The sequence below is a fragment of the Pongo pygmaeus genome, chromosome 1, assembly GCF_028885625.2.
Source record: "Pongo pygmaeus isolate AG05252 chromosome 1, NHGRI_mPonPyg2-v2.0_pri, whole genome shotgun sequence".
Taxonomy (NCBI): domain Eukaryota; kingdom Metazoa; phylum Chordata; class Mammalia; order Primates; family Hominidae; genus Pongo; species Pongo pygmaeus.
Genome location: NC_072373.2, coordinates 227,402,655 through 227,425,943, shown reverse-complemented (window position 1 = coordinate 227,425,943; position 23,289 = coordinate 227,402,655). Strand labels below are relative to the sequence as shown.

General features: G+C 47.6%; 1 protein-coding gene across 2 annotated transcripts in view; it reads right to left on the bottom strand.

The window, feature by feature from the left end:
• The window catches only part of CEP104 (centrosomal protein 104), a 43,819-nt gene that overhangs the window by 3,782 nt on the left and 16,748 nt on the right, over window positions 1-23,289 (bottom strand). Inside the window, exons 7-21 of one of the 2 annotated variants that reach the window (XM_063660042.1) lie at window positions 22,279-22,447; window positions 21,635-21,790; window positions 19,970-20,197; window positions 19,172-19,369; window positions 17,590-17,757; window positions 15,951-16,124; window positions 12,708-12,884; window positions 11,459-11,665; window positions 10,946-11,053; window positions 8,383-8,419; window positions 8,057-8,123; window positions 7,445-7,553; window positions 4,993-5,131; window positions 4,743-4,810; window positions 636-2,895 (exon numbers count right to left, since the gene is read on the bottom strand). In XM_063660042.1, the coding sequence (XP_063516112.1) occupies window positions 2,806-2,895; window positions 4,743-4,810; window positions 4,993-5,131; window positions 7,445-7,553; window positions 8,057-8,123; window positions 8,383-8,419; window positions 10,946-11,053; window positions 11,459-11,665; window positions 12,708-12,884; window positions 15,951-16,124; window positions 17,590-17,757; window positions 19,172-19,369; window positions 19,970-20,197; window positions 21,635-21,790; window positions 22,279-22,447 (2,095 nt within the window). In that variant the 3' untranslated portion in view covers window positions 636-2,805. Of the gene's footprint in view, window positions 1-635; window positions 2,896-4,742; window positions 4,811-4,992; window positions 5,132-7,444; window positions 7,554-8,056; window positions 8,124-8,382; window positions 8,420-10,945; window positions 11,054-11,458; window positions 11,666-12,707; window positions 12,885-15,950; window positions 16,125-17,589; window positions 17,758-19,171; window positions 19,370-19,969; window positions 20,198-21,634; window positions 21,791-22,278; window positions 22,448-23,289 lie in introns of those variants that run through there. The other variant, XM_063660039.1, reaches the window with a different exon arrangement.

The following is a 23,289-nucleotide window of genomic DNA, read 5'->3' as shown; positions in this document are numbered from 1 at the left end:
CCCGACCTCTCTGTCCCACAGGCTGCTCTCAACAGAGCAGCAAAAGTGGCTGGCGTGGGGCCCACCAGGTCATTCCTACTCTTCCGCTCAAACCCTGCAGGGACATTGCCTTCCACTCACTTTGAAGAATAATGGTCAATGATTTTTCATCCCCAGCATTGCCTTTCAGTCTATTTATGTCCTTTGATGAAGAGGAGGTTCTCACCTTTTACAATTTAATAGTTTCATTATAAAATGAGTGTACAGTTCAGTAGCGTTAAGCACGTTCACGATGCTTAACTCCAGAACTCTTTTCATTTTACAAAACCCAAATTCTGCCCCGAGGTTCTTCATTTTAATCTAATTGAATTGATCCGCCTCTTCCATCAAGGCTTAAGCTTTCTGTGTCCTGTTTGAGAAATCCCTTCCTATTCTGAAGGCTATTCTCTTATCTCTAGCATCTCCTGAGAGATTCATAATTGGGCCTTTCACATTTGAATCTCAGATCCACTCGGAGCTTTCTTCTGAGCAGTGTGGAGGGTGTTGAACTTCACTGTTTACCCCCTTCACATTCAGAAAAATTCCAGATGTTAGAATTAGCACAAAAGGACTTTAAAGCAGATCCCTAGTATGTTCAAGGACTTAAACGTGCAATGAAGTGCTACTGATTTATTAGAACCCGGGAGAACCTTGAAAACATGTTAAGTCAAAGACACAAAGGCCGCATAGAGTCCGATTCCATTTACAGGAAATGTCCACAGTAGGCAAATCCATAGAGACCAAAACTAGACAGATGGTTGCCAGGGGCTGGAGAGGGGGCTGGGGAGAAAAGGGGCAACATGTAGAAAGTGCTGTCTTTTGGGTGATGGAAAAGTTCCACATGTGTGCGGATGGTTGCACAACCCTGAATACATGAAAACCCACTATCTGTCCATGGGGAGAGGCTGTGCAGACTAGATCTCCGTGAAGCTGTTAAAAACAGGTGATCTTAATGAGTGAACAGAGGTGAATCTCGGCAGAGAAATGAAACCTGTAAAGAAATCCCAGCCAAACACAAATACTAGAATTGGAAAGTACAAGATTGAAAATGGAATATTCACTTAACAGAGGACTGGAGATGGAAGGAGAAAGGGCGCGGGGCCATTCAACTAGAACAGAAAGGAAACACTGGACAAAGCCCAGTGACCCACAGAACAGATTGAGCAGTCTTCACACTCACGAGCCTGCAGGCAGGAGAGAAGGGAGGGAACGCTGAAGAGAGGAAAAATATTTGAAGAACGAATGGCAAAACAATTCACACGAAATTAGAAAGACGTGTCTCAGCAGGCTAGAGTGGCAGAGCCTCCTGCTGGCCTCGAGGAAGTGAGCTGTCCAACAGAGAGGCCCCCGGTGCTGACGGTGGGGGCCTCTAGGAGTTGAATGGCTCTGGGTTGACAGCCCCCTAGAACATATTACTGCCAGCTGCTGGGATGAGCCTGGAAGTGAGTCCTTCCCTAGCAGGGCCGACAGATGAGAATGAAGCCTGGCTCTGGACCCAGGGAACCCGTGAGGTAATAAGTGAGTGTGTGTTTTCTGCTTATGCTGCAGGGTGTGTGGTGATGTGTAAGGCAGTGCAGAGAATTAGATACAGGGAAAGCAGATGACACATGAGATATGCCTGGTGACAGCTTTACAGGTACTACCTGTAAGAGGATGTCAATTCAAATCAGATGTTGGGAACAAGAAGGGAAGGAAGAAAAGGCTGTTACAGGAGAATCTGAGTACTGCTCCTAGCAGGAAACCAATGGCAATAACTGAAATCAGAGGGGACGATGGGCACTGCACGGAAGGACAAGTAAAGGTAACAACTCGAATGCAAACACAAAGGCTCCTACATTCTGGAGATAACCAGCGGAAAAGATGTATGTGCAGTGAGAGCTGCTTATATTGGGTAGAAAAGGGGCCGGATGCCCTGTAGGAAAAGCAGCCCCTGGAGGAAGGCGGATGGAAGCGGGGCAGGATGGCACCTCCGTCTGGGGTGGAGGAAGGCGGATGGAAGCAGGGCAGGACAGCGCCTCCGTCTGGGGTGGAGGAAGGCAGATGGAAGCGGGGCAGGACGGCGCCTCCGTCTGGGGTGGAGGAAGGCGGATGGAAGCGGGGCAGGACGGCAGCCTCTGTCCGGGGTTCTTCTAAGATGCCTGATTCTATCGACCCGGAAACATGTCTTCTGTAATTACAGAACTTAATTCTTTAAAGTCCCCTAGAAATGTAATATAAAATGAATGTATTTACAGTTGGTGGCACTGCTAGCCAGGGCTCACCCAAGTCCCTCCAACACAGGGCCACTGGGACCCCCGTCACCAGTGGCAGATGTGGTCAGGACAAGAACTGGGAACAGATCTAATTTCCAGTGGCATCTCCTGCTGGCGGTGCAGGTGCCACTGTGCTGGGGCTGCCCCAGGTGCAGTGGGGGCCAAGGTGAACTGGTCGCCTCCAATACCTGAATTCTGTCTCCTGGGCCTTTGGGAACCGGGGCCCATGGATGTAAGAAAGGAGACACAGATGTTGGGAGAGACAAGGTTAAATAAAGCCTGCAGCTCAGGACGGGAAGGGGAAGTGTATGTGCATGAGTGATGGAGCTTACTTCCCTTGATTTCTCCCGGCTGTGTCCACTGAGAGTCCAGCCACAGCGACCCACCCAGCAGCAGTGGGCATGAGGCCCCCAGTGCTGTCCTGAGACATCCATTCCTGCTAATGGGAACCAGGCCTCTGTGATCAGATGGCTGATTTCAGGTCCAGGGCAGGAATGCACCAAACAGGAGGGAGCTCTCTGAGGCTGCGTGGGTCTCATCCAGGCCTCAGGAGCCCAGCTGAAGAGTCTGCCATAGGCCAGAGCTGGGATAATTCACGTATCACTAAGCATGGTAACTGCAGTGACTGGAACACATCAAATAATTTAAATCCATGGTTCATAACGACACTACAGACAAAACAAAACAAATTAGCTGCCATGGAAGATGCTAGTGACCCAGCTTACTATTCTGAAAACCAGTAAACCAAGGAAAAAAATTAAACCTTCATTCTGCCTTTCCAATAGAAAGTCTAACCCAGGGTAACCACAGAGTGGACGAGCTTCTGCTTAGAGGAATATCCCAGCAGATGAACGAAAGAGGGATGACAGAATGAGGCCCCTCCTGAGTCAGTGGGTGAGGCCTTGAGCATCAGCAGCTGCCACCGTCATACACATCACGCGCCTCCCGGGGGTGACACCAGCATTGCCTGTAAAGCAGCCACACCCACACTGAGCCTGTGCACACCTGATGGGGCCCAGAGATCCCACCTCCTGTTTATAGGAAATACAGGGACAGAGAAACAGGTTAAGCGCCCCCAAGGGGACGTAGTCAGCAGATACAGAGGATGGCAAGCCCTATGGGGCAAACAGCCTCTTCCTTCACCAAGTGAATCGTAAGGAAAAAGAACAAAAGAATGAACCTGTTCAAAACAGACCAACCAGGCACCGGGGCCTTCTATGGATCCCGGTAATCAAATGCTTCTGACCTGATGAGATGGCGGCAATGTGACTGATGTCTGGAAGGCTGAGGCTGCTGCTGCGGCTGTGTAAAAAAAAGTCCTGATTCCGAAAGCTCTGATGGGAACGTTTACAGATGAAACAATGAGCTGTCTGGGTTGGCTTCAACATTACATGAGAGGGGAGCACGTGGGGGCACGGGAGAAACAAGACGGGCTGAGTTGCTAGTTGCTCGAGCTCAGTGACTGCTACAAGGGAGAGTCCTGAGGGTTTCTGTTGCTTTTCTGCGTACTCTGTGATGCATTTCAAATTTTGAGAGACAGAGACTGACTGACAGACAGACAGAGAGAGCCAGATAACTGGGTAGACACTAGGGCTGAGAGTGGCTGGGGGCTGTCTTCTCTGTTTGGTGTGTGAGTTTTCTGCGGTCAAGAGAAAGCTACAGTGGCTGGGTTGGAGCCATCTTGCTGGTACCATATCCCAGAAGGCTGGGACAAGGGGAGCCAGCAGCAGGACACAGTGACACACTGCAGGTGGCAGGAGCTAAGGAGGTTGGAGTGGAAGTGGCTGAGCCAGATTCCAAAACTGGGTCCTGAGCAGGGCCCCAGGGCTCAGCATTCGCTGCCTGGCATAAAGAGGGCACCGCCAGCCCATCATGTTGGACAGGGCCAGAATAACTGCCATGGAGCCTTGCACGCCATGTCCCTCCTCGTTGCCTCCAATGCCAGAGGAGCCGAGCACATGGGGGAGCGGAGGGTGGGCATGTACGAGCCGGCCGTCCCCACTAAGCCTGCTGAGTCACAGCGTAGTGCACTTGGGGCAGGGAGGAGAGCTTGGAATCAGGTAGGAAAGAGAATCGTTTAACCAAATAGGGCTAGGTTTTATTAGGCAAAAGGGACTGCAGTGTTACAGAATCTGGCCAAGATGTCACTGAGGGCCTCATTATCTGGATAAAGGCAATGACCAGAACAAAATAAAACCATTTCATGCTTGTATCCCAGTGACACAGGCTGGGCCTCAGTGAGTTGAGGCTCCTCGATAAACCATTCGTAAATGTAGGAAGGAAATCATGTGAACGTGTAGGTAAATGGAACAACTGCTCAGACAGGGCTCACTAGACGCTTTCCACTCCCTGAACACTCATGTACTGTACTCTGTGGCTATGGTCCAGCACTAACACCACCACTGTCACCACCACCGTCATCCACAGGTGTGTCACCTACTTCACTGGCCCCTTCCCCCCCAGGCCCCTCACCTCTTCTCCAGGGCTGAAGTTCTCATGGCACAGAGGACACCGGTTTGCCAGCTTCTCTGGTTTGGCAGCTGAAATGATTTAAAAAAGACTCAGTCGCTCCCTGAATGACAGGTGACAAGACATGCTGCTGGCCTGCCTGCAGGTGCCCTTTAATTCACCAAGCCCTTGCAGAGGCCCAAGAGCAGTGGCGCTTTCTCCAAGAGGATACCTGGTGACCTGAGGGTACGGGAGCCTGGGAAGGGGCACTCACGGTTGCAATCCTTGTTTTTTATGTGTCCGGGCAGCTCTTCCTTGAAAACAGCCTCACTGCAACGGTAACACTTTCCAAACCTGTCTTTTTTGTCACATTCCGTCAGCAAGTGCTCCGTCAGACTGGATATCTCGACCACCTGGATTTCAAAATACAGAGCAAAGCATGTTGCTGAGAAAGCGGCAGCGCCCTCCAGCCAGCCTGCAGAGCCTGTGAGCGCCTCCCCTGCCCAGGGAGGTCTGTGCCACCTGCACAGGAAGTGAGCCACAGGCTTCTGTCTTCGGCATTTGCCCACAGACTGTCTGGAGTCACTTGTGACACTTTGCTGAAGACCCCATGTCCTTCTTTCCTGTCATCTTAGCATCGGGCAGGGATGCTGTAAAGGATGGGGAAGCTACGGTCGACCTGAGTGTGTAACTTGGATGAGGGCGCAGAGTGGCTTAGTGGTTACAGTGTGGCCCAGGGTTGAAATCGTGGCTCCCCGCTATTTCTAAGAATGTGCATAGAAACAGGACCACAGAAAAGAATTTTAAGAGATTCTCTCGCTACGTTGGTGTCTCTGGCAGGAATGACTTGTATATACTCTATAACTTCAAGCTGCAGGACTTGACACACTGTAAGCCAGTTCAACCTCTTTTCTTCGTAAATTACCCAGTCTTAGGGATATATATATTTTTTGAGATGGAGTTTCACTCTTGTTGCCCAGGCTGGAGTGCATTGGTGTGATCTCGGCTCACCGCAACCTCTGCCTCCCGGGTTCAAGTGATTCTCCTGCCTCAGCCTCCTGAGTAGCTGGGATTACAGGCATACACCACCACGCCCGGCTAATTTTGTATTTTTAGTAGAGACGGGGTTTCTCCGTGTTGGTCAGGCTGGTCTTGAACTCCTGACCTCACGTGATCCGCCTGCCTCAGCCTCCCCAAGTGCTAGGATTAGAGGCGTGAGCCACCGTGCCCAGCCAGGTATTTCTTTACAGTAATGCAAGAAGGCCTAATATAGGGGATAGGGGAAGACTTCTTACACAGGACACGAATAGCATGAACCATGAAAAAGACTGGCAAGGTGGGCAATGCTAGCATTAAAAATGAGTCTACCTCAAGACACTGAAGACAGTGAAGATGCACGCTGTGGAGTGGGAGCAGGTGGTCACAATTCACGCGACTGACCAACCACTCACATCCACATGTATAAAGAACGGCCCTAAATCAATAAAAACAGACGGACAACCCGAGGGAAACGGGTGAGAAACCAGGAGGTGCTTTGCAGGAGGACAGCCAAGGCCTGCAGACAAAAGGACGGGCACTCCACCTCATCTTCACCAGGGACGGGCATAGTGGGAACTCACCAAGACAGCAGGAAGCATGGCCGCAGTGCCACTGTGCGAAGGGGGGCAGTGGCACTGTGGGAAGGGGGCAGTGGCACTGTGGGAAGGGGGCAGTGGCACTTTGGGAAGGGGGGCAGTGGCACTGTGGGAAGGGGGCAGTGGTACTGTGGGAAGGGGGGCAGTGGCACTTTGCGAAGGGGGCAGTGTCACTGTGGGAAGGGGGGCAGTGGCACTTTGGGAAGGGGACAGTGGCACTGTGGGAAGGGGGGCAGTGGCACTGTGGGAAGGGGGGCAGTGGCACTGTGGGAAGGGGGGCAGTGGCACTTTGCGAAGGGGGCAGTGTCACTGTGGGAAGGGGGGCAGTGGCACTTTGGGAAGGGGGGCAGTGGCACTTTGGGAAGGGGGCAGTGGCACTGTGGGAAGGGGGGCAGTGGCACTGTGGGAAGGGGGGCAGTGGCACTTTGGGAAGGGGGCAGTGGCACTGTGGGAAGGGGGCAGTGGCACTGTGGGAAGGGGGCAGTGGCACTGTGGGAAGGGGGCAGTGCCTGTGCTGCTGGCAGTGGTGCCCAGGCACAACCCCTTTGGAGCACTCCTGGGCAGCCCCACTGAGCATCAGCACACCCGGCAATGCCACGACACATTGTGAACCCAAGAAAGTGCATTCCTGTGCATCCTGGAAGACACCAGAACACTGTGGCAACATCGTTTATCATGGTCTCAAACTGGACACAGCCCTCGCGCACAGCAGTAGGTGGATGAAGGCACTGTGGTGTATTCAAGCAGTGGACGCTATAAAGCAAGAAATCCAACATGACATCACATGGTTCCGTTTCTACAAAGCTCAAAGGGCAAGGAGGACCCATTTGTGGTGTCGGAAATCAGACCCCTGCTGACTCTGGAAGGATCCCTGAGGGGAGGTGGCAGCACAGCATGTTTCCGGTTCACTGGGCTGTCTGTCACATGGAATGACTCGCATGCATTTTCAGGTGTGTGTTCGGCTTCAGTTACTTTTCTCACAACCTCTCCTCTAAAAATACTAAGACTTGGGACAGCTTTTTGACTCGGCCTTTCAACAGCCAGGTGTTCACGCTCATGCAAGTAGCTGGGCTGCTGTGCCGCTGGCCTGACCTGTTTGCAGTGGCCACATCTTGTCAGCATGAGACAGTGCTTCCAGTAGTGGAGATCCAGACCTTCCTCTGTGAAGGATTCACTCCTTTCCCCACAAAAAATACACAAACTGAAAGGAAAGCAAAGCAGGAAACAAAGGTAAGGATCTAGTTCCACTGATGGCCGTTCTGCTCCCACGTCACGAGGAAATTCTGGATTTCCCCAGTCCCTGTGATGTGTGCACTTTCCCTCTCATCTGGAACTGCCTCAGTTTGCTCTGCGGGGGCCGGGCTGGGCCTCCCTTGCAGGTGGCAGAGGAGGCCGGGTGTGCCATGTGTTAAAGCACGATAGGAAAGCCCTCACCAAGGAGGTGCCTGAAATCAACGGGCGAACAATCCTTCCGAACTTTCACTCAGCATCGTCAAGCAGAAAGGATATTTTAAGTTACAATAAACAGAGGGAAAGTTGTCTTGACTGACTCGGAGTGGATGCTAGTTAGTGCAGAAGGCACATTTCCTACCTTTTATGATGACTACGAAGGGCCAACTAGGGAGGACGCGTTCCCTTTCCAGGGTTTCTGTGTGGCTCGTTGCCCTGACCATCGTACAGTGGGTGGAAGACAGCGTGACTTACTTATCTAGATAGTGCTCATCCGGGATTCCCAGAGCTTCGGCAGGGGCTGCTTTCCCTCCTTGAATGTCTGAAGAGATTAAAAGAAAACAATTTAAATAACTTTTTATAGAAATTATTTTCAAAATTTTAGTAAGCAGTTTGATGTGAGCTCTAAAACGATTATACAAGTGAAAAGGTAGCGTGTTTTCCATTCAGCTGGGAGATGGCTGAGGTGCAGCAGGTGTGCAGCGATACTTGCTGAATGGACGGAAGCCGTTTCCACATGGAGCTTCCATGACATGCATTTACACACCCCGATTCTTTACACACCCCAATTCTTTACATACCCTGACTCTTTGGCTTCACAGCATCACTTTCTTTTTCCTAAGACACAAAAACAGTGAGGTCAGGGACAAAGGGCCGCAGTGTCAGTGAGTGAGAGCCTGTTGAAGATATGTTTTGATCATGAAAGCACATTTCTGGGTTTTGTTTTAGAATTTCTACTGGCTGGGCAAGGTGGCTCATGCCTGTAATCCCAGCACTTTGGGAGGCCAAGGTGAGTGGTGGATTACTTGAGCTCAAGAGTTAAGACCAGCCTGGGCAACATGGCAAACAAAACCCTGTCTCTACAAAAAATACAAAACTTAGCTGGGTGTGGTGGTGTGCCCTGTAGTCCCAGCTACTCAGGAGGCTGGGGAGGGAGGATCACTTGAGCCTGGGAGGTGGAGGCTGCAGTGAGCTGAGATCACGCTACTGCAGTTTCTCTCAAACTCAACCACTGACTGTGGAAAACACATGCAGAAGTGCAATTCTAGTTCCACAGACACCCACCCCGCCCCTAAAAAGAGCACAATTTTATTCTTATTATCATTATTTTTAGACAGGGTCTCACTCTGTTGCCCAGGTTGGAAGTGGTACAAACACAACTCACTGCAGCTTTGGCCTCCTGGGTGCAAGCCATCCTCCTGCCCCAGCCTCCTGAGTAGCTGGGATTACAGGTGCTCACCACCGTGTCTGGCTAAGTTTTTTTTTAAGTTTTAGTAGAGATGAGGTCTCACTATGTTGCCCACGCTGGTCTTGAACTTCTGAAATCAAGTGATCCTCCTGCCTCGGCCTCCCAAAGTACTGCAATTACAGGCCTGAGTCACTGTGTCTGGCCAAGAGTATAATCTTAGAACCAGAAATGGACTTAATATGTAAATTCTGAAAGTTCTGGAGATGGATGGTGGCGATGGTTGCACAACAATGTGAGAGCACTCCATACCACTGCAGCGTGCACTTAAAATGGTAAGATTTACACTCTGCGCATTTTACCCCAATAAAAAAAGAGAAGAAACCATCCCATCCTATCATTCTCCTGGGAGAGGCCTTCACCAGGCCCTGTGTGGGGGCGCAGGCCTACGCTGGCCTCGAGGCCCCCGCACCCCATGGTCCCCAGCACCCTGCAGCAGGGACCCACTGCCTGGGTCTTTCTCCCTTGTCTGCTCCTCCCTGGAGCCCCAGCTCCATGAGGGCGGGACTTTGCTTTGCTGCCTGCTGTATTTCCACAGCCAGATGGTGCCTGGCACAGACAGGCGCTCCATAAACACCGAGCCAATGAGCAGGAGCTGCAGGCTCTCAGGACGGCTGTGTGGAGGCTGTGCAGCCCGTCAGCATAGGCGACCCTGGGACAGACAGTGCTGTGTGCCCATAGGTGGCCCCAGGACGGACAGTGCTGGGAACAACAGCTCCTGGACAGCTGCTGCTTCTGGAGCCACTGCCACCAGGTCCTGGGCTGTGGTGAGGGAGGCGGGAGGCAAGCACCTGGCAATGGGCTTAGTACGTGCTAGCTCATGGCTGGAGGGAAATCCCTTCAGTTTGCGACATCCGTGTCCTCGTTTGTGTACTAATCACAATGAGTGTGTGCTGAGCCACTGAGGGCCACTGAGGGTCACTGAGCACACGAGTCATCCACACCACGATGCGGACCTGAGCCAGAGGTTCACTCCCCATCCCAGGGTCTGCCTGCCTCCTTCCGCCTCTTTTGTCCTTTTCTGATTGTGACTCTGACGTTCCAGCATTTGGTGGAAATGTCACAGTGACTTTTTGCCATAGGAAGTTCAGGCTATATTCAGCCACATTTGATGTTTTTTCCCCATTCGTACCCATTTCTTCTTTTAAAAATCTGTGCTAAGAACACTTGACATGAGCTCTGCCCTCTGAATAGGTCTGGGTGCGCTGTGCAGCCAAGTGGGCTGCAGGCCTGAGGTGCCAGCAGGTCCCAGAACTCATTCACCTGGCACGGCTGAAACCTCAGGTCTGCGGAACGGAAACTCCCTGTGTTCTGCCACCTTTATTTCTTTTTTTAAAGGAAATTTTCTTTCAACTGAAGGAAACTTCATCATAAAATCAGTGTTATGAAGCTAATTCATATCCCAGAAGCAGGGAGGTTGAAAAGGAACAAATATTCAACCAAATAATATTTGTTCCCAGTACATATGACACCCCCATGGGCTTAAAGAGTAAGGGCTGATAGAAACAGAATGTTTACCTGAAACCTTCCCTTTTTAATGCGCTGAAGTCAGACCTTTATAGTCAAGCTGATTTTTCTCCTCTGCCTCTGAAGGTGGCTGGAGAGCTGTGGAGGAGAGCAGCTCTGTGCCCACAGCCCCGGTCCCTCCCTAAACCTCTGCAGCAGCTCACATCAATTCTGACAGAGGATGGAGGGGCAGGAAGAGTATCTGCCACCCAATTCCACCTCTCCATGGAGGGCTTCTGTCATCCACCCCAAAACTAACCTAAAAAACCAAAAGCAATCAAGACGCTCATTTGCATAATCCCATGAAAAATAAGTCAAGTATAATGTGGATCTATACAGCAAAATACATCTCCGCTAAAAGCACACAGGTGAAAGACGTGTTAACTTCCAACCTGAACTTCAGCCTGAATTTCTTTCAGTGCTGCCAGCTGCCCTTGTAAAGCTTTTATTTCTTCTTTCTTTTGTTTTTCTGCTTCTTCTGTAGCCGCTTTTCTCCGTGCCTGGTAAGAAAATTATTTTTCCATTAGAACAGCTTGTTAGGGTAATCTTAGAAACTGGGAGACAAATTATGGCATATCAATTATATTTCTTATAAATTAGAATATTCACTAAGACTAATAACAAGTTAGAATAAATCTTTTCCATTGATTTCATCGGTGTTTATTGATAGATAAACCCGCCGTGTCCTCACAGCTATCGTTATTCCGTTTGCAGCCTGGGAACCTAAGGGTCTCACTGGCAGAAAGTGGAGGAGCTGGGATCTGAATGCGGGAACCTGTGTTCTTAGCCAGGACGCCTGGGCTTCCCATACACATGACTCCTTCAAATTACGTGTTTACTTATTTATGTACCGAGTAACTTTTTCAATACAGGATGAGGTCATAACTTTACCAAAGTGAACTTACCCTCATCTCAGCATCTGTAGGTCTGCCATCTATTTTAGCAAATCCCTCAAAAATTGTTTTGTAGAGAATGTTCTTGCGTGTGTTGCTGTCGTCTGGAGGAAGGTACTCCAGGATGGAAGCCTGGTGTTGTCTGTACATGTCCAAAATAATTCTAACCGCCGTCTCACGGACCTCATACACTCTATGCTCCAGGGCACTCACTGAAAACTAAAGTTGGGAGGGGCTCTTGTTACTGATTCTTAAAATAAAATTAATTTCTTCCAGCATACAAAAAAGGTACATTATAAACATTTGAAAAAGCAAGAAAAGAGAACACATCCATATTAAGTATTATGAAATACTTCAAACATAAAACCTCACGGATCTACTCTCTCATTGTAAGCCGTGTTATATTTTCATCACGCTTGTTTTGAATCTTTTTAAGAAACAGAACGCTGTGGCTATAGTGTAATTTCATCCCCGCTGTGCATCTCTGGGGCCCATGGTTTCTCATCCTCCTTGGAGGTGTGCGCTGCTGTGTAGCCGATATGCAGATTTCAGGTTTTTGGATTTGGGATCCAAACCAGTACGTATAATGGAAGTATTCCAGAATCCGAAAACAATCTGAAATCCTAAACACTTCTGGTCTTAAGCATTCCAGATGAGGGGCTTTAACCTGTACCTGATATTCTCCATCACACTGCTGTTATTGTCTCTTAAAGACAGGCCGGGTGCGGTGGCTCACGCCTGTAATCCCAGCACTTTGGGAGGCTGAGGCGGGCAGATCACGAGGTCAGGAGATCGAGACCATCCTGGCTAACACAGTGAAACCCTGTCTCTACTGAAAATACGAAAAAATTAGCCGGGCATGGTGATGGGCGCCTGTAGTCCCAGCTATTTGTGAGGCTGAGGCAGGAGAATGGCATGAACCCAGGAGGCGGGGCTTGCAGTGAGCCGAGATGGCACCACTGCACCTCCAGCCTGGGCGACAGAACGAGACTCCGTCTCAAAAACAAAAAAAAAAGACAAATGTTTTTTATTATTTGTTTCTCTCCATGGATAAAGATCTGCACACACCATGCACCACCGAGTAGGATTAGACAGCAGCATGCATGTGGGGGCCCCCATTTGTTGGATGAAACACTGGCTATTTTTCTGAAATCACTGCCTCACTCATTCCTTCAACAAATGCTGATGAGACCCTCGCCACGCTCCAGGCACTGTGGTGAGTGCCGGGCCGCGTGGTGTGTCACATGCAAGGTCTGCTTACCTTCATCACGTTGTCAATGGTGAAGCCTGAGCTGCCAGTGCCCAGGTCTTTCAGCAGCCGGGCCAGGAGGCCCATCTGACTCATTGCCAGGTGAACTGAAGAGTTTGCTTTCAATGGCTGCACCAGGTAGGATGGAATAATTTGGAGAGACTTAACTTCTTTAAACAAGGCCATTTCCTATGAAAGCCAACGTAATTTGTTAATTTTTACTGGAAAATGCTGGAGGCAGTTTAGTACAATTCAGCATGATCTTAAACTAAACATTGAAGGGAAAAATAGGGAAATACAGATTGATAGTGGTAAGGAGCAATAAGAGCACCGATCTGTAAGCTTGTATTTCTATTGAAAGCGTAACAACCACTAGAAACAAAAATCTGAGCCACAGGAAATAAAATCATGAAGAACAAAACGATTTTATGTCTAATGAAAGCTTTTCAGGAGCGTAATTGAAAACTTGAAGGTTTCTGTTCTCAGTATTCTCAGCTTCAAGGAAAAGGTTTTCTCATTTGTAAAATTCTAAAAGAAATTATAGCTGCTGCTAGAATCACCGTTATTTTAGTATTTATTAAATGTCAGCCAAGAGCGTATGATTCTGCAGTGATATGGTCACTAGTGGGTTAAGATGGAAAAAATGTAAGTACCATTACATATTTGAATGTCTCTAAACAAACAAGTCTTTATGTAATTAAGATATTTATCACTTAATTAACCGGATATGGAGAAAAAAATAAGATGCTGAAGCATTAAGTTACAATCAGAAATAAACCTGTTTCCAATAGGTCTGTAAGTCCTATCATCTAAAATAATCGCTCATCGCGCTGGACTGACTCACTCTGTATTTGGGCCTGTGAGTGACTCTGTACAAATCTAAAAGCTAAGAGAAGAAGAAGAGCATTCTCCAGGGAAGTTTGGACAGTAAACTCCTTAACTACAAACAGATGCTGTTGAGTGTGTATTTAGTCCACTAACCGGCACACTGGTGCACAAGAATTGTAACCCTCGACAGATTGCCTTAAGGTTATCTCAAATAGAATATTTTAGCACCACCAAACTGCTCAGAAATTAATGTGGCTTAAAAATAATTAAATGAAGCAATAACATGTGCTCATTTGCAACATATCTTTTGAAAGATGAACCCTCCTCACCCCCAAATTCTAGCTGTTGTAACCAGGAGTGTATTGTAGCACATTAGGTTGTAACCAGGAGTGTATTATAGCACATTAGGTCATAACCAGGAGTGTATTGTAACCAGAAGTATATCGTAACCAGGAGTATATTGTAACCAGGAGTGTATTGTAGGTCGTAAACAGGGGTGTAGTGTAGGTCGTAACCAGGGGTGTAGTGTAGGTCGTAACCAGGGGTGTAGTGTAGGTTAACCAGGGGTGTAGTGTAGGCCGTAACCAGGGGTGTAGTGTAGGCCGTAACCAGGGGTGTAGTGTAGGTCGTAACCGGGGTGTAGTGTAGGTCATAACCGGGGTGTAGTGTAGGTCGTAACCAGGGGTGTAGTGTAGGTTAACCAGGGGTGTAGTGTAGGCCGTAACCAGGGGTGTAGTGTAGGCCGTAACCAGGGGTGTAGTGTAGGCCGTAACCAGGGGTGTAGTGTAGGCCGTAACCAGGGGTGTAGTGTAGGCCGTAACCAGGGGTGTAGTGTAGGCCGTAACCAGGGGTGTAGTGTAGGCCGTAACCAGGGGTGTAGTGTAGGCCGTAACCAGGGGTGTAGTGTAGGCCGTAACCAGGGGTGTAGTGTAGGCCGTAACCAGGGGTGTAGTGTAGGCCGTAACCAGGGGTGTAGTGTAGGCCGTAACCAGGGGTGTAGTGTAGGCCGTAACCAGGGGTGTAGTGTAGGCCGTAACCAGGGGTATAGTGTAGGTCGTAACCAGGAGTGTAGTGTAGTAACCAGGAATGTAGTGTAGGCCGTAACCAGGAGTATACTGTAGCACATTAGCATGACAGCATTTCTTCTTACCTTTTTATTAGCAGTCGTTTTCCTTATTTACTCTGAAAATTTAGGTTTATTAAATGAAACTAGATCTGTGGTTCCTCATATTTTGGAGAAATGACCCCTTTGGATTCTTTTTTTTGAGACACAGTCTTGCTCTGTCGCCCAGGCTAGAGTGCAGTGGCGATATCACGGCTCACTGCAGCCTCAACCACCTGGGCTTAAGCCTCTCACCTCGGCCTTCCGAGTAGCTAGGACTACAGGGGTGTATCACCATGCCCAGCTAATTTTTGTATTTTTTGCAGAGACAGAGTTTCACTATGTTGGCCAGGCTGGTCTCAAACTCCTGGGCCCAATTCATCTGCCCACCTTGGTCTCCCAAAGTGCTGGGATTATGGGCGTGAGCCACCCCACCTGGCCTGGATTCTTTTTTTTTTTTTTTTTTTGAGATGGAGTCTCACTCTGTCGCCAGGCTGGAGTGCAGTGGTGTGATCTCGGCTCACTGAAAACTCCGCCTCCCGGGTTCCATTCTCCTGCCTCAGCCTCCCAAGTAGCTGGGAAAACAGGCACGCACCACCACACCTGGCTAATTTTTGTATTTTTAGTAGAGAAGGGGTTTCATCAGGTTGGCTAGGATAGTCTCGATCTCCTGACCTTGTGATCCACCTGCCTCGGCCTCCCAAAGTGCTGGGATTACAGGTGTGAGCCACCGTGCCCAGCCTGGCCTGGATTCTCTTTTAAGAAGGATCTGCACATCACAAAATTTTGTGTAAAACTTAAGTAATTCATAAGCTTTCTTAAGCTCAAAGGAGGACTCTTAAGAACTCCTAGACTAGATGAATTCATTAGCTAGTTTAAAGATTTTCAAATTATGGTACATAACTGTGTGCCCCAAAACTCATACATTTATCTCTATCTCAATATTTCCCATAGTATCTAGCCTAGAGGAGGCACATTTGGTGAAAGAATGAAAATATTTCTATTAAGACAGTTATATTTTTTATTTCTTTACCCTCAGATTTTCTATTTTGATATCGTTTTCTGTATGTTTTTATTTATTTAAAAAATTAATGGCATATGTTGGATAAAAGAAACATTGGAAAAACCCAACTGTAGATTTTAACTAAAGTTTATGTCTAAGACAAAACTGACCTTTTAGAGCATAAGGAAAGTGTGATGGTGAATCCCTGAGAATAATGTTAACTGAGTAGAGACAGAATCTTGTAAAAGGTGTTAAGAAAGCCAGAGAGCTACAGGAATACGTTTATCATCTACGGTTTCAAATGCTGTGGTGAAGTTCAGACCTGAATAAAATTTGCAGCTGTGACGCGAAGGCGGGCAGAAGAATCTCCAGTTCTGGTGAGCAAAATGGGAACGGTCCTCTCCACACAGTGAGCTGTTTCAAGTTTACTCAGTTTATGTTTAGGAATATATTGTGTAATGATCATTTTCAACAATTTCAAAGAAGCCTGAAAGACCTAAGAGAAAAGTGATAAACACGGATGAGTTACTACAGTGGAATTCCACCAAGAGGAAACATGGCATTTACTATCAGTAATACATATGAACATTATATTGAAAATGACATCTCGTCTGAAAGGCTGAAAATGGCAAACTGAAAACTGCTTTCTAAACACAGTACCTTGCATATAGAGGACATATGCTCTTACTTCACAGAAATCACTCCCCATCTTCCCTTCATACCAAGTATCTAACATCCCTGCTTCAATGGGTAAGCCCAAATCTTCCCTTCATACCTAGTGTCTAACATCCCTGCTTCAATGGGTAAGCCCAAATCTTCCCTTCATACCGAGTGTCTAACATCCCTGCTTCAATGGGTAAGCCCAAATCTTCCCTTCATACCGAGTGTCTAACATCCCTGCTTCAATGGGTAAGCCCAAATCTTCCCTTCATACCGAGTGTCTAACATCCCTGCTTCAATGGGTAAGCCCAAATCTTCCCTTCATACCGAGTGTCTAACATCTCTGCTTCAATGGGTAAGCCCAAATCTTCCCTTCATACCGAGTGTCTAACATCTCTGCTTCAATGGGTAAGCCCAAATCTTCCCTTCATACCAACTATCTAACATCCCTGCTTCAATGGGTAAGCCCAAATCTTCCCTTCATACCGAGTGTCTAACATCTCTGCTTCAATGGGTAAGCCCAAATCTTCCCTTCATACCAACTATCTAACATCCCTGCTTCAATGGGTAAGCCCAAATCTTCCCTTCATACCGAGTGTCTAACATCTCTGCTTCAATGGGTAAGCCCAAATCTTCCCTTCATACCGAGTGTCTAACATCTCTGCTTCAATGGGTAAGCCCAAATCTTCCCTTCATACCGAGTGTCTAACATCCCTGCTTCAATGGGTAAGCCCAAATCTTCCCTTCATACCGAGTGTCTAACATCTCTGCTTCAATGGGTAAGCCCAAATCTTCCCTTCATACCAACTATCTAACATCCCTGCTTCAATGGGTAAGCCCAAATCTTCCCTTCATACTGAGTATCCAACAGCCCTGCGTCAGTGGGCTGTTAGAAGCCCAACTGTGCGATGTCCATTCTTAAGGCCCATTCAGCATTAGAAAAACAGTAATTCTCAACCTCATCAGGTTTCATGCAAAGTGAAAACACAAACTGAAGATGTGGTAGCATTGAACCAGGCCTCTATAAACGCCTGGCTTTGCAGACCATGGAAAAGCTAACACTGCTCGAGACCAGAGACAATGACCCAAGCAAAGGCAGATTTCCCAGACCCTTCATGTAAGATCAGTTGCACAATATAGCTCTTGCTAGAGAACTTCATTTCTTAGTGATTCTATCGAGTTACAGTTGGTGATCACGTCAATGACCAACTGGTCCTCTCTCAAGCTGCTCTGGTCTTCTGTGGTATGGCGCATGATCTCATCTATGCACGCTGGAGCCAGCGCCAGTTGAGGACACTCACGGAGGTCACAATGTCCTTTATGGCTCTTCTAATGAGAAAGATGGATGCTCTCAGTGTGTTCTTTAAATCTTCTTTTGGGGTTCCAACAGGCATTTCCATCAACTTCTTATACAAGGCAAGCAGTGCATCCTCTCGGTAGGACCATGTCTTAGAATAGGCCCCAGCAACCTACCACAAAACAGGCAGCATTTGCATGACATCACACAACCATCCTCCAATACTATACAACTTGAAGGCTTTGTTTTTTTTTTTTAAACTAAAATGATTCATTTCTAATAACAGAACTTTTATAAATGAAAATGATTCATTTATAATAATAGAACTTTTACAAATAAATATGCATATTTAGAGAAATAATTTTTTCTGATAAGGAAATTTAAGACTATGTTAAAATACAAAAAGTATTAAATTCTCCAAGAGAAATATTTTAAAGCTGAGAATGAGGGGAAAACCCTACTCATTTCTTTTTTTTTTTTTTTTTTTGAGACAAAGTCTCACTCTGTTGCCCAGGCTGTAGTGCAGTGGCTCGGCTCACTGCAATCTCCGTCCCCCTGCGGGTTCAAGCAATTCTCCTGCCTCAGTCTCCCAAGTGGCTGGGATTACAGGTGCCTGACACCATGCCCGGCTAATTTTTGTTATTTTTAGTAGAGATGGGGTTTCACCATCTCGGCCAGGCTGGTCTTGAATTCCTGACCTCGTGATCCACCCGCCTTGGCCTCCCAAAGTGCTGGGATTATAGGCATAAGCCACTGCGCCTGGCCAACTCTACTCATTTCCATAAGGAGATACTTCCATCTTTTGCTGTGCCATCCTTTTGCGCTGGAATTAGCTGGTATTCAGAAGGGAGCAGTTGTTTAATACAAGCTCCATGAATGCCAGAAAGAAACACCCAGGCTGAAATGAGTACTCACTGGTACATCTTAGCTCATGTTTCTGCTGTTTCACATAATTTACAGTTTACAGAAGGGCAGGCGCGGTGGCTCATGCCTGTAATCCCAGCACTTTGGGAGGCCAAGGCCAGGAGTTCAAGGCTATAGTGAGTTATGATCATGCCACTGTACTCCACCCTGGGTGACAGAGCGACACTCTGTTTCAAAAAAAAAAAAAAAAAAAGGCCGGGCGCGGTGGCTCATGCCTGTAATCCCAGCACTTTGGGAGGCCAAGGTGAGCGGATCACAAGATCAGGAGATCGAGACCATCCTGGCTAACAGGGTGAAACTCCATCTCTACTAAAAAAAATTACAAAAAGTTAGCCAGGCGTGGTGGCGGGCGCCTGTAGTCTCAGCTACTCAGAAGGCTGAGGTAGGAGAATGGCGTGAAGCCGGGAGGTGGAGCTTGCAGTGATCGGAGATCTTGCCACTGCACTCCAGCCTGGGTGATAGAGCAAGACTCCATCTCAAAAAAAAAAAAAAAGTTAACAAAAGACTTTCCAATTCAGGAAGAACAAAGGGAAGTCGACAATATTACAAATGCAAAGCCCTGGGCGTTTTCCCTCCTTTATGTGTAAGTACACAGAGGTGTGCATACCATATAGACTTCCCTCACCTCTGCCCCCCACTGTTTTGTTTTGTTTTTTTTTTACCAAGGTTTCTCCCAACACATCGATGGCAGAGCTGGCTTCTCTCAAGGCCTTCTCAGTTAAGGGTTCTGGCTCCCCTAATATGCCTCCCCTTCGAGCATCGCTGATGTCTGCATTACTCATTTCCGGCTCCACCACTGCCTCCCCATGATGCTTACGAATAGCTGGAAGAGGCCGCTCATCGTAGGGCAGGGACTCTGCCTGCAGTGAGTGAAGGAGAGAGGAAAGCGCTGGGGAGATCCATAGGTCACATTCTCCGATGCAACTCTCACTGGCAGGCTTACTGCACTTACTTACCTGATCTGAAAGATGTTATTTTGCTAAATATCAGTATCATCAGGTTAGAATAATTTATACAACAAATAGGATGTAATTGAAAAGATTAGATGAGGCTTTCTATTACTTTCTAAACTCATTACAGACCTAATAAAAAAAAGCAAGGTAGATTCCGCCTCAATGACTGTTTACTGGTAGCAAATTTCAGTTCAATTGACATGGAGACTACTAAAGTAAAGGCTATTACATCTTTTTTTCTGACAAGATCTCTGATATTTTCTTAGTTTATTGCTTAGAAATAAGCATCAAGCCTGATTTTAATAAACATGCTCACAAGGTGTCATTAGGCCTATTGCTTATGTGGCTATGCTCTCACTCAGCACTACGGCTCCTAGAATGAAACAGAGGTGGGTCTGGCTGGGGTGCACTCATGCACCCCATGCATGGGAACAGCACCTGGCACAACACATGTCCTCTGCAAATACCCAAATAAATTGAATGCCAATCTGAAACAGAATTACCTACATTGATCTTTGGATGAGGATCTGTGGCAGGGAGTAACTGGTCTACTGCAGAATGCTGAGGAGAAATAGTTAGAGAATATGATGAAGGCTTTTCCTGAAGGAAAGGTTCTGCAAACTGGTTTTCTGTTCCTCTTTCTTCCAGTTGTGGTAGGGAGGGCATTGGCTTTTGGTGGCGAGGACTGCCAGAACGAGCGAGGGGCTGGAGGGGCAAATCAAAAGGTCTTCGCATCTAGAGAACAAAAAGGAACATTTAATTTCAAATACAACTGCCACGCCAGATATATCTATCTCATTCCTTCAGATGAATAAGACTTTAGAAAGCTGTGCTGGAAGAGGCTCCTTGGCACAATGAAAAATTTCAAAACCAAAGAGAAACTTCCACGGAGTGAAATCTACTTGAAAGTCCCACACAATCAAGTTGCACTCGTCTCAGCTGTCTCTCCGCATTTCTGTGTGGACTACAAAAGTGACATACACACCCAAAATGCTAGTGAAGGAATGAGCATTTGTGCATGGAGCATGTCCACACATACGTGCCCCTGCAGGAGCACAGTGGTGTGGAGAAAGCACCTGGGCTGGACCCAAGTGGACTTTTATTCAAAATCTGGCACCGCTATTCACTGTGTGTACAAAGGAAAGTGATGTTGTGTAATCCCAACAAGCAAAGCTGACTGCACAATTGCTGCACACTGGGCATGGTACTGTTTTCGACAGGTAGGCTCATTAATGCTTACTCTTTTTACCCCCACTTGAAAGCTGAGGGAAAACTGAGGCATAAAGCTGATAAGAATTAGTCTGTGATCACAGAGCTGGAATGGTGGTGTCCGGATTTGAACCCAGACAGTCCAGCTCCAGAGTGTGCTCTCTTTTTTTAGAGGCAGGGTCTCACTCCATCACCAAGGCTGGAGTGCAGTGGTGCGATCGTAGCTCACTGCAGCCTCGAATTTCTGGGCCCGAGTGATCCTCCTGTCTCACTCTCCTGAGTAGCTAGGACTACAGGTGTGTGCCACCAGGCCTGGCTATTATTTACTTTTTGTAGAGACAGGGTCTATGTTGCCCAGGCTGGTCTCGAACTCCTGGGCTCAAACAATCCTCCAGGCTTGGCCTCCCAAAGTGATGGGATTACAGGCGTGAGCCACCATGCCTGGCCTTGAGAGTGTGCACTCTCAATCACTATTCCATATCTCAGAACCTTCGTTTCCTTATCTGTCATGTGGGCTGAATGCCCCATTTGCATGAGTTCTAAAATCAGAGGCAGAGCACCTTATGGGAAATATGTTCTCAATACACCAAAGCTGTTAGCATTACGTTCTCACTTGATCCTTACAACATTGAGGGGTCAGTGGGGCAGGGTCATCACTGCCTTTTCCAAATAAGGACGTAGCTGGAGAGATGAAGGGATGCAGCAGAAAAGCAGCAGGGCCTTGGTTTTCCTGACCCCGGTTCGTTCCCTTTCCCACAACTGTGAGTCTCCTGAAAGAACATGCTGAGGCAAAGCCTCCCTGATGTAGGCACAGAGCTGAGGCCATCTATGATAACTGTCCCCTGAGCACTGCAGAGTGTTTTACACTACACTTCAAAGACATCTATCCACCTTTGTGAACCACACAGTTGAATCTCTGTTCTCCTAGGCTTTCCTCCACCCTGTCCGGGCTCCTGCACCCACCAGCTCGGCATCCAGGAGGCTGTGTAGCTCCAGCTGCTCGTACACCTCGGTGCGATACTGCTCCATCTGCTGCTTCTTCTCCTTGGCGAGATCGTAGTCTTCCTTCTCCACGGCACAGCGTTTCTCTACCTCATACCTCCCAAGGCGCTCACCAACCTGAAGCACAAAATATTTGCTTTTTGTTTCAAATTTGGATCAACTCACATCAAATGCAAAGCTAATTTTTAAGAATCATGCTTGAACCATCTTGCGAGGAGAGGGAGCGAGCACAGGGAAATGGAAGGAATGGGCCACACTCAGCAAAGGTCTGGCTGCTGTTGCTGTACGGACATTTAATAAGCCCATGGGTTGGTCATGACTTTCAGGATAGCTGGTTTTCCTATTTTCCCATCGTGCTCGGGGTCCTAGTAATGAGGTGGCTGACCCTGACACCTGAACGTGAGTCTGAAGAGATAAAGCTTCTGCTTCCATTTACATTTTTAAAGCGCTTATCTGTCTCCGTAACTTTATTTTGCTGAAATCTTTGAACTTACACTAACTTCACGGCTTTTAGTAACCGGTTTCTTTTACCATGTAGTTATTCTAAGTATACATAAAACCTATTACAGGCATAAATTAGGAACTGTTTTCTCCAAAAGCAATACCTTTTGCAAATCAGCAATAGCTTGTTTTAGTTTCTTCGCATAATCATAGCGTTCCTTTTGGACAGCTTCCCGTTTTCTTTCATCTAATTTTCGTATAATCTGTGCAACTTCTGGATCTTGGTACATGTCAAAAGCTAAGTCATCTAGCGGAGAAATATAGTCAGATTTCCTAAAGGGAAGAAATGCATATTTTAGAGATAATTTCAAGCCCTAGGAGTTCAGTGCTGAAGATGCACGGTTGAGAAGATGCCCCTCCCCACCCTGCCCCATCATGGTTCACAGAGCATTTCCTGCATGAGAAAACCGGTCTCAGAGAAGTAACGGGCCTCAGGTCACAAAGCTCTTAATTGCAAGCAGGCCTTTCCGACTCCAAAGCGCATGCTCTTGACCATGAACCAAACTGCACTTCAGGGCATCTGAGCCTCCAGTGCATTCGCTCAGAGTGCAGACTCTGGGCCTCGCCTTGTTATGGGCCCTGGGAATACGACAGTGAATGTGAATCAAATGCAGAACAAGGAGAAAAACAAAAACAAAGACAAATGGATGACCAGGCCCCACCCTAAGAAATGTGACTAGTGGGCCCAAGATGGAGTCCAGGCGCCGTATTTTATAACAACACAGTATTTTTTTCTTTCTTTTCTTTTTTTGGAGGTGGAGTCTCACTCTGTTGCCTAGGCTGGAGTGCAGTGGCGCAATCTTGGCTCACTGCAACCTCCACCTCCCAGGTTCAGGCGATTCTCCTGCCTCAGCCTCCTGAGTAGCTAGGATTATAGGTGTGTGGCACCACACCTGGCTAATTTTTGTATTTTTTAGTATAGACAGGTTTTCATCATGTTGGCCAGGCTGGTCTCAAACTCCTGACCTCAAGTGATCCACCAGTCTCAACCTCCCAAAACTGCTGGGATTATAGGTGTGAGCCACTGCGCCCAGCCTGTATTTTTTTGTTTGAGACAGAGTCTCGTTCTGTTGACCAGGCTGGAGTGCAGTGGCATGATCTTGGGCTCACTGCAA